An 11,037-nucleotide genomic window follows, 5' to 3' on the forward strand; every position below is an offset into this window, starting at 1 on the left:
GGGTGGGTGGTGGAGACAGGGCTCATGCCCGCAGTCCAGCCCCGGCTGTGCCTCACAGAGCACGTGGTGGCCCTGATGCCCGAGGTGGGCACCCCACAGCACGCACGGGTGCTGCAGTACCGCGAGCTGCTGGACGCACTGCCCATGGATGCCTACACGCACGGCTGCATCCTGCACCCCGAGCTCACCACCGACTCCATGATCCCCAAGTACGCCACGGCCGAGATCCGCAGTGAGTGCCCGGGGCGGGGCGCACGAGCCCCCTCACTGACCCCCTTCTTTGCTCACCTTCTCCCTTTCAATAGGAGTCCTCCCTCCTCCTCCTCCTCTTCCTCTCGTTCGTGTGTCTCTTATTCTCCTTCTTCCTCTCTCTCTCTCTCTCTCTCTCTCTCTCTCTCTCTCTCTCTCTCTCTCTCCCTCAGTTTCACTCTTGTTCTGTATCTCTCTGCCTCTTGCTTGCTTGCTTTCTCTCCACCACTCTCTCTGGTCTTTCATCGCGTTCACTCTCTCCCTCTCTGGCAGTCTCTCTCCCATTCCCCTCTCCTGGCCCCTACTCTTCTCTTTCTATCCCATACGGAGGCTCATCTTGCTCATGAGGAGCTGGGGCACCTCCTCACAGGAGTCCCAGCCCCAGACACCTAGAGCTGGGGCCCAGGGAAGTCAGTGCTCTATTTGGCAGCCCAGACCACTGAGTGATATCAGGGTTGGCGTCACCAAGGAAGGATGCCCAGATATGGCAAGGCCCCCCCGTAGGGTCTCTGGTTTCTGATTCAAGCATCACCTATGTACTGTCCTAATGGCCAGCCTGGACTTGTCCATGGCCTAGTTCATCCTTTTGTTTCCAGCACTCAGTAAATGGGGGTTGGATTAAATCAGGTTACCCATCAACAACTGTTTAGAGACTGGTCCAGGCTCTGTGCAGGCACCATGGGGTCCTATAGACAGAAGGAGAGGGACGATTTTAAGTATAATTGATAATAGGTGCTCAGTAAATGGTCACATCCTCCCTCTCAAAAGAATGAGGCTGATGTTTGAAAGTAAGAAGGGGCCAGGCTGTGGGACTCAATCTTGTCCCTTTAGAGTGCCCTCGAACAAGACTCGGGATTTGTCTATATTGTCCTGTCCCCATTCCGTCAACAACATTTATGAGGTTTCTTATGACCCAGGCCTGGGGCAGGGGGCCAGGGACAGATGGGGACAGACACAGCATCTATCATCCCAGGGTCATAGTTCCATTGGAAGCAGAAAGATAAGTGCTCAGGTAATTACAGTGTGGGACAAAGTAAATTTGAACAACGTCTCAGGAGGGCAGTCTGGCACTCTGTGTCAGACATAAGAAAGCCCCACACCTTGGAGATGACCCTGCAGTTACACTGGGATGTGTGTACAATAAATATGTACAAGGATATTTGTTGCAGCATTGGTGGTAATAGCAAGAGGGTAGAAATACCCAGCTGCCCATGAGTTGGGAACTGAATAAATTCTAATACTCCCATACCATGGAATACTGTGCAGCTGTTAAAAAATAAGAAGCATATGGAATGCTCTCTATGATATATTAGTGAATAAAAAGAGTAAAGGCAAAAAAAAGTGCATCTAGTGTGCTTTCATTAATGTATATGAAAAGGGGTGAGGTGGATACACAGGTGCCTGCAAAAGCAAGGTGTGTTTCTGGAAGGATGCACGAGAAGCTGCCCATAGTGCTTGCTTTTGGGGAGCAGAACTAAGGGGCTGCAGGTTGGGAGGAGAGAGATTTACTTTTCACTGTCCGTTCTTGAATGTTATTTGAATTTTTAAACACGTATGCATGCGTAAGCTGTTCAAAACCAAATTGATTTAAAAAAATTTAACCTAGTATCAGTGTTATGATAAGGGGAGCATGGAGGCTGTGGGACCACAGAAGATGCCCATCCCAGCCTCTGGGGTCCGGAAGGATCCTGAAATGCAACAATGTCCAAGGATGACCAGGAGTTAGAAGGGGAAGGAGAAGGAGAGCCCTTTCAGGTTCAAGGGTAGGAGAGGGTGTTACGTGTTCTGGGACCCAAAGGAAGTTCTGCGTGGTTGAAGTGTAGCCCAAGTCGGGTGCACGTGGTCATGATGTGAGTCTGGGGAGTAGGTCTGGCAGAGTTGGAATTTTATCCAAAGAGCAGTGGAGAAGCAGTGATGGGAAATGACACGATCAGACCTGCATGTTACAAAGATCACTCAACTGAGAGAAGGCTGGAGCAGTTAGGTGGTCCTGACTGTCATCTAGGTGAGCAAAGAGGGTGGGCTGGATGAGGTGGAGGCAGTCCCCAAGTGGTTCTGGGGGCCTGGAGGGGCTCCCCCTTCCTGCCCTGAGCCATGAGAAGGTGCCTAGAAGGCAGTGGGGGGCCCACAGCAGACCCAGCCTGCTTCCTCCTTTGAGGAGCCAGAGAGGATCTCAGGGCTCCAGCCCAGCTGGGGAGACCTCATGGGATGCAGAAGTCGTCCTGCATTGCCCCTCCAATCAGTCCACGTCCTCCCCTCTTGGCCTCGTCTGCCCTCCTGGAGTCTCAAGAGAGCCACATGGGCAGCCCCAGTGACTGGCAGGAGAGAAAATGCTGCACTTGACCTTCATGTTCATAAAACATCAATGAGGCTTAATATAGCCTGAAGCTGAAATGCCTGGGAATGTGTTTCTTGAGTTTTTATCAGGCCAGGAGATATGGCAGTGAAAGGTGAAATCTCAGAGGAAGGAGCTGAAAAGCTGTGGTCACTCATTCATTCATTCATTCATTTAACACTCACTGAGCTCCTGTCCTGTGCCAGGTCTGTACTGGGTTTTAAGAGAACAGAGATGAATCTGATATAGCCACTGCTCTCCAGAAGCTCAGATTCTAGTGGGAGACATATACATCCAGAGATAAGTACATTAGCCTCAAAATCTCCGTGTACAGCAATATAGGTTGTACACTGCACAAATCTAAGGGACGCTTTTCACATAGACTAAAATGTGAATGGAGTTGTGCAATGATACCTCTTAGTGTGTTTGCATCCTCTGGCAGGAATCTGTAGTGTACATTGGAGGACAAAAGCACTGAGTGGTCAGGCCTCCTAGAGGATCGGGGGGGGGCTTCATGGAGGAGGTGATCTTGAACTGGATCTGGAAGGGGATTTTCAGGAAAACAGGCAAAGGCTATTCCAGAAGGAAGGAGTGTGAGCAATGACCTGGAGATTTGGAAGGGCCTGGCACATTCAGGAAATGTCAAGCATTTGGAGTGGCTAAAATGTTACCATGTGGAGACAGGGACAGTAGAGGGAACTCAATGAAAGATGGAGTCAGTGAGGGGAGAGGAGATGGGTCCTGCTGGGTCTTTTAAGGCAAGTTGAGGAGCTTAGACATTAGCTGAGGGCAGTGAGGAGCCAGGGATGAGTTTTAAGTAGGGGATCGCATGGTCAAGTGTGTATTTGAAGATCTCTCTGGCAGAAGTGGGGAGAAAGGCTTGGAGGGGAGAGAGTGCAGGTGACAGAGGGTGAGTCAAAATCACCCAGGCAAGAGATCAGCAGGGATAGTCAGAAAGCTGGAGCTAAATATGAGAAAGATTACACAGAAGAATCCACAGAACCTGGGACTGATTTGGTGTGGCGAGGAGGGAGACAGAGGGGTTGAGGCATGTGGCTTAGCTTAGTGTGGGGGACGGATGCTGCAATTTGGGGAGACTGCAGGGGAGGAGCAGATGCGGCAGGGCAGTTGAGCCAGGATGTGTTCAAGAAGCCTAAGGGATGTCCAAGTCGAGTTGGGGCTCAAGGCAGAGGATTGGGGCACCACCGCCCGCTTGACCCAACATTACCCAGACTTACTGGCCAAGAATTCCGGAGAAATCCTGCCCCAATAAGGGAACAGAACTCAAGGTGTTATACCATTTAATATTTCTATCTCCTCTTGTAAAAAGCCTCAGTTTACAGTTAGACTTTCAAAGATTTTTGAATTTACGTTATAGGACACGTCCTCTCTTCCATTAAGAATAATTCTCAATGCTGGGCTGAATTCCATCATTGACTCACTCTCTGTCACCATTGCCTTTTTGGCATCAAGGCCAAGTTTCCCAGGAAAGATGGGTCATCGAGTCCCTAAATCTTCAAGGAAGTTGCCTCACCAAAAGTGGAAGTTTCAAGACACCAAAAGCCTCTTACAGTTTTTCTTGCAATAAACAAGTGTTTCCTTTTGGGGCACAGTGAGTGAGCACTAGACCAAGAATCAGAGGACCCAAGTTCAAAACCTCCTCGTCATTTACAAGTGTGGAACATCATGTAGCCCCTCTACAGAAGGGTTTTGGGGGAGACAATTGCTGAAGGATGAGTTTGTCCAAGTTTAGCGTGATATCCATTTCTGGAAAACTCCTCCGTGTTCCCAAGAGTACAGTGTCCTCAGTGAGATGCCCGTGCCCCAGGCGGGTGGCCCTCTGGAACCCACAGCATTCTGATCACTCTTCATTGCTGATCGATCATGCTGTGTCATAGCGATTTCTTCACGTGTCTGTCTCTCCCACTGTCCTGTGCCTAGGGCAGGGTGGCATCTCAGCCATCCCTGGGTTGCAGCCTGTTGTACCTACTGAGTGTTGGCTGTTGATATCGTTCCTTCCCAGGCCAATGTTTGGATGGGACCGAGTTTGTGGGGGAAGGAATGGGGCGACACTGAGTATCAAAAGGACAGGACCTTTCCTATCCTTTCCCCAGGACATTTAGCCAACGCCACCACGGACCTCATGAAACTAGACCATGAGGAGGAACCCCAGCTCTCAGAGCCCTACCTTTCTAAACAGAAGAAGCTCATGGTGAGTGCCTCCAGGCCTGCTTCCCACCATCTTTTCCATGGAAAAGAACAACTGGGAGAAGTTGGTTCTAGTTAGAGGATCAGTGGATGACATGAACTGGAAAACCCACTGGCATGTTTTTCCAGTCCTGTCCCCTCTGTTATTTACTGGGTATGTGACGTTGGGCAAGCCACTGTCCCCCTGGAACCTCAGTTTCACCATGTCTTTGGTTTGCGTCCCTAATCGCAGAGCATTGGACAGAGGTCCTTGGGTAAGTGTGGTCTTGAGGGAGTGCTCTGAGGAGAGCCAGTAAGGATGGGAGGGACAGGGACGAAGCTCTGGAGCATAAGTGGCACCACAAAGTCCATCCACCTTGAGGCAAGCGACCAGCCTTTTATACCCCTGTATCAGTCAGTCATTGGCTACAGATTGCCTGGTGCGGGGTGGAGGGGTGTGGGATAACTTCCCAAGTATTTCCAGGCAGCTCCTCATTGGCCAAGAGCAAGTCTCCGGAGGAGGGGCAGCTACGAGCTGCTATCAACCAACCCTCACAGCAGCTGGTGTATGAGGACCAGCCCCATGAAAGGGATCTGGGCAGGAAGTCAAGCTCACAGGAGTGCTGTGAGCACCAGATGAGGGTGTTTTGTAACCGCAGAGCATCTTCTCCTCTTGAGGAGATATTTGGAGGCTGGGTTTACAGAAGGGGGTTGGGTCAAGCTCTGGTCACCCCAGCTCTACTGAAGCCAACTCAGCTCCTCTGACTCCTGCCTATCCTGCCCCCCAGGCCAAGATCCTGGAGCATGACGACGTGAGCTACCTGAAGAAGATCCTCGGGGAGCTGGCCATGGTGCTGGACCAGATAGAGGCTGAGCTGGAGAAAAGGAAGCTCGAGAACGAGGGTGGGTGCCCGCCCTGGGGTAGATGGGTGCTGGCGCCCATCCAGCCCACCCTGACCCTGTCCAGTCCCAGCCTCCTTGATTCCAAAGATCTCAGAGGCCCTCCCAGGTGATGAGGGTTGTGGGCCATAGAGTCAGACAGACCTAGCTTCAAGTCCCAGCTTGGCCACTCACTAGTTGAGTGGCCATCAGACAGGTACTTCATCTCTCTGGACCTCGGTTTCCATCTATAAAATGGGGATGGTAATAAGACCTACCTGAGAGAGATGTTGAGACATTACCAGAAATAATACATGTATGGTGCTTAGATCAGCAATTAGCACATAGTAGGTATTTAATAAAGGTTGGTGAAGATGATGATGATGGCGGTGGTGGTGGTAACCTTTCCCCTGCTTAAGGATGTATTATGGCTTCTTCATGCTTCGGCCAGACATCCAGGCTCACCCAGACTCTCTGACCTTGACTCTTTCTGTTCTCAAGTGGCTTTCTTCTCTGAACCCTGAGGGAACGCCAGCCTCATTGCCACCTCCACATCTTTGCTCCTGCAGCTCTTCCAGCCTGGAGCCCCCTCTCCACACCACTCGGCTCCTTTTTCCTTTTACATTCCATCTTTGCCACAGTCCTTCCAATGTCATCCTGAACCTTCCCACTGCTCTGTGTTAGGCAGCCTATGAGTCTTGTCTATTCAACTATGCAAATTTATGGAGCCTATGCTGCTATCCTTATAGCTTACACACACACACACACACACACACACACACACACACACACACACATCTACTGTGTGTATATTGGAAAGTTGTGGAGCACAGTGTTCTAAAAGATGAGTTTACAGTCAGACAGATTTGAGTTAGAGTTCCAGCTTTGCTGCCTCTATTGTGTGACTTGGACAAATTGCTTTCCCTACTGGAGCCTCAGTTTCCTCATCTGTAAGATGGGATGATAACCATGCAACTTAAAACCTTAACCCCACCTTGTTGGACTCTTGTCATAATTAAAAGCACTCAACACGGTGCCTGGAACATACTAGTTTAATACATATGACAGTAAAAGGCATGTACATCCTCCAGATGAAGAAACTGAGACCCGGGGAGATGAAGTGACTTGCTCAAGGTCACACAGCTGTGTGGCTTTGGCTAAGTTACTGAACCTCTCTGTGTCTCCATTTCCTCATCTGTAAAATAGGGATAACAAAAGCACCCAGTGGATAGGATTGTTGTGAGGATTAGGGAAATCACACCACGCTCTCCTCGCAGGGTGCTCCTCCTTGTGAAATTTTGCTGGTGTCTCTTCATTGCCCAATATCTAAGCCTTGAAGTGCCCCAGGGCTCAGTGCTTGGTCCCGTTTTCAAATCTGTCCAGTCTGTAGCTGGGGACTCCCACCCCTGATCCTGCCTCCTTTCACTGCCCTGCACCCCCATCATGCTCACCTCCCCCTGTACTGAGCGGTACTTCCCTGATCATCATGAAGACTCCCTTGCTTGCATCTTCTCTTGCTTCATTATACTCATTTTGCAAAACCTGAAACCGGGGCAAGCCCAGCTCTCCACCTGTTCAGCACCTGCACCTGTGAACCTACATGGGGCTGAGAAACACACGAGGGTGCTGGCTGCTCTCACTTTTGGATTCATGACCACTAGCCTTAGGCGACCTTCCTGCCGCCTTGGGCCTCCCACAGTCCGCCTTCCAGATGACTATTTAATACCTTCTCCTTTCTCCTCAACCCTCCAAACGCTTCGCCCACATCCTCACTCCCAAAGGATCGCTTTTTTTGTATATCACTGAGAAAACAGAAACATTAGGAAGAGACCTTCACAGCTCTGATCCTCACACCTACCTACCCATCAGCACTAGTGTCCATACAGACACTGTATTTTATCAATTCTAAGGTGCATCTTTGTTAAATCATACCTTACCATCTCTGACACTGGAATGCTCCTCAATCAGTGGTTTAACTGGCATCACTTGTTCTCTGCAAGGTGGATATCTTACGTTTGATGGCAACTTGGATTTGATGCACTGTGGTACCCCGCACTCCCTCTTATCACCAAGGCTGAGCTGTCCTTGACTGGATAAGACCAGCCCCTTTCCTTGTGTCCTAGGTGCCATCCACGCTCATCCGCTAAGGGACATCACATGAGGAATTCTCCCCACTCTCTCCTGTGGAATCATTTCCCCCCTCGCTAGAACATTCCCACCAACATGCTGGGTTTTTTCCTCCCAACGTACAAAAACACTCTTGACTGGTCTCAGGTTATTAGTATGTCCTTCCCATCACAGCAAAACTCCTTGAAAGAGTGATCTTTGCTTGCCGTCTCCAATTTTTGTCTCTTTCTCTCTTGGACTCCTTCCAATCAGGCTCTTGTTGTCAGCATCTGCTCCAGCTGCTCTTATCAAGGTCACCAGCTGCCAAATGCAATCACCGTTCTCAGGCCTCCTCTTGACCTCTCCGCAGCATTTAAACCCAGCTGAGCACTCCTTTCTCCTCGGGACACTTTCTTATCTTGGCTTCCAGGACACCCCACTCTCCTGGGTCATCGCCCACCTCCCAGGCTGCTCCTTCTCGTGCTCCTTCACTGGCTTCTCTTGTTGCCCAATATCTAAATCTCGAAGTCCCAAAACTCAGTCCTTGCACTTATAAAGAATCAGTTGATTTAAAGAACAAAATGATTCTAGGGGTGATGTAAGGATGTGGTGAAACTCATTCAAGTTGTACAGGAGTGAATGACCTTGGGAAACACAATGGCAGGCAGACACACACCAGAGGAGTCCATGAGAGAGGATGTCTCCTGCCCCCACCCGCCATCTCCTCTGTCTTCCACTCTAGGACAGAAATGTGAGCTGTGGCTGTGTGGCTGTGCCTTCACCCTGGCTGACGTCCTCCTGGGAGCCACCCTGCACCGCCTCAAGTTCCTGGGACTGTCCAAGAAATACTGGGAAGATGGCAGCCGGCCCAACCTGCAGTCCTTCTTCGAGAGGGTCCAGAAACGCTTTGCCTTCCGGAAAGTCCTCGGTGACATCCACACCACGCTGCTGTCAGCTGTCATCCCCAACGCGTTCCGGCTGGTCAAGCGGAAACCGCCATCTTTCTTTGGGGCCTCCTTCCTCATGGGCTCCCTGGGCGGGATGGGCTACTTTGCCTACTGGTACCTCAAGAAAAAATACATCTAGAGCCAGGCCTGGGCTTGGTATCTGACTGCCAGTGTCTCTCTGTGCTGTGTGATCCCCAATGAGCTCTCAGTAACGCACTGTCTCATGAACTCGGACAGCCTTTCCCCGCCCCTTGTTTGGAGTAATTCTATCGTCAATGTGAAAACATTCCATAGTTTAGAAGTAGACGTTGCCAATGCCGTGAGTTGAGGCCACGGCTCTACTAAAGGAGAGAAAGAGTAAGAGAGAGAAAGAAAAAGAGAGAGAGAGAGAGAGAGAGAGAGAGAGAGAGAGAGAGAGAGAGAGAGAGATCAGAAACAAAGCACGAATGCCTTTTCTTTCGATTCAAGGTCTCAAGATGGAACTGTGGGGACTGGTTAGGATCTGAGGTGAGTCCCAGGATGTTTCACCCACCAGGGCCCAGATTCTGGGAGGTGCTGGGGGCTCAGAGGGCCTGACCCCTCACCTCCCCTCCCTCTTGCCCAGGGAACTCTTCCACAGGACAAAAGCCAACATCAAGACTCAACTCTTCTAGCCTCCAGGTGGGGCTAGAGACCCGGAGACCCCATGGAAGGCCCCTGAAGATCAGAAGGGGCTTCATTCTTCTCCTGGACATGGACTGAGACAGCACTGGCTCGAGCCAAGACAGTGGCACCCAACCACCAGGCCACGACTGGGACCGACACCATGGGCACACCCTCATTCCCGCCCTGATGTGGCCAGTGAGTTTGGTTTGGCATTTTACTGGTAATCCCTGAAGGCAGCATCCATTATCCTCTTCCCACCTGGAGTTGAGTTTTCCTACCATGTGAAGTGGACTTTCAGTAAAAGCCATGTTGACCTTAGAAGGTCAGTCCCGGCCCGAGTGCAGGGGTAGGTCTGGAGGGGGATGAACCTCAAGTCCCTCTCCCAGCCTCTGCCAAAGCCATCTCCTTTAATGCCCACCTTTCCCATCACTTGTGGGGCTCCCCTGCACGCCCCACCATGCCACGCTGCCTGCCCTGGTCGTGTCTCACTTTCCTGTGCCTTTTGCATGTTGGGAGAAAGTCTGGGTGTCACTGCCGCTCATGCTTAGAAACCACTGAAAGCCCCCAATAAAGCATCCAGGAGAAGCAGTCGCTTTTCATTTCTAAACCTGTGTGGTCCATCTAGCTCTCATTTCCAAAAGTTGGTGCTAGAGGGGTAGAGACACGTGGTGCAGACTCAACGCCCTGAGCTAGCAAGAGTTGAGTGCAGGTCTCAAGTTGCTGAGTGTGGGAATGGCTTCTGGGTCGACTTTGCACAGCTTTGCCCTTGACGTAAGCCCCACCTCGCTTGGACACAGTGCTTCACAGTTTACATCCAGATGAGTCAGTTCATGCCCTCACCCGTTCACCCCTGCATCAGTGCCCAGCAGCATGGGGATACCAGACAGAAATAGCATGCTCAGAAAATGCAAGCAGAGGGCAAGCAGGGATGAAAGGAGTGGTTGGGAAATGGGCCACGGCAGCTTGGTTGGGCAAGGCCTGAATAACTTTGCTCTAGAAATTAAGATGCTAATTAGAGGCTCCCAGGCACCCCCACCTACTCACCTCCTGGGCACTCAGACACATACCCCAGGCAGCCACACCCTGGCAGAGAAGACAGCGGAAGTGCCAAGGCCCCATGGTAAGGCTCCCAGCTCAGGCCCCGAAAATACGCAGCCTGGAAACCAGGTTCAGGCAGCCCTTGGATTGCCTGGGAGTGGACAGCACCTCACAGAGGGGGACCTGCTTTATCTTGTCCACAAAGACCCCACGGGCACACTATGTCTTTTCCTTTCGGCTCTCCTGGAAAACACCTCTCTCGCTCTCTTCTACCTCCTATTTAATTCTGAAACCAGACTGCAGTCTCGGGGACTCCATTCCCTGCTGTATCACTGGCACAGGGCCTTCCACATTCATTGACTGCATTTTAACTACCTCTGAGTTGGGGTTTCTTTGTCCTGATTTTAAAGTCGTTACGGTAATGAGGACACATTAGGGATGACCTGTGCACTTGGAAGACATTTACACAGCACCTCACATATACTAGGTCCTGTTCTAAGTAAGCACTTTACAAGCACCCATTCATTTAATCCTCACAACAACTCCATGAGGTAGTTAATTATGTTATCCCCATTTTACAGGTAAGGAAATTGAGGCTGAGAGGTTGTTAGGGAACTGTTGAAGGTGACACAGCCAGTGTGTGTGGCCAGA

The 11,037-nt window shown here is 50.8% G+C and overlaps 1 protein-coding gene across 9 annotated transcripts in view; it reads left to right on the top strand.

Annotated features, from left to right (window-relative positions):
• The window catches only part of GDAP1L1 (ganglioside induced differentiation associated protein 1 like 1), a 34,865-nt gene extending 24,910 nt beyond the window's left edge, over positions 1-9,955 (top strand). For 5 of the 9 annotated variants that reach the window (XR_002123316.1, XR_002123315.1, XR_002123317.1 and 2 more), the window contains 5 exons: positions 59-232; positions 4,699-4,796; positions 5,560-5,674; positions 8,499-9,210; positions 9,308-9,955. Coding sequence is in view for 1 of the 9 variants with exons in the window: in XM_019637002.1 (XP_019492547.1) it covers positions 59-232; positions 4,699-4,796; positions 5,560-5,674; positions 8,499-8,842 (731 nt within the window). In the remaining 8 variants the exon portion in view is untranslated. Of the gene's footprint in view, positions 1-58; positions 233-4,698; positions 4,797-5,559; positions 5,675-8,498; positions 9,212-9,307 lie in introns of those variants that run through there. The other 4 variants (XR_002123313.1, XR_002123312.1, XR_002123314.1 and 1 more) reach the window with 4 other exon arrangements.
• The last annotated feature ends 1,082 nt before the right edge of the window (positions 9,956-11,037 follow it).

This window comes from Hipposideros armiger, unplaced genomic scaffold (genome assembly GCF_001890085.2).
Source record: "Hipposideros armiger isolate ML-2016 unplaced genomic scaffold, ASM189008v1 scaffold_31, whole genome shotgun sequence".
NCBI lineage: Eukaryota > Metazoa > Chordata > Mammalia > Chiroptera > Hipposideridae > Hipposideros > Hipposideros armiger.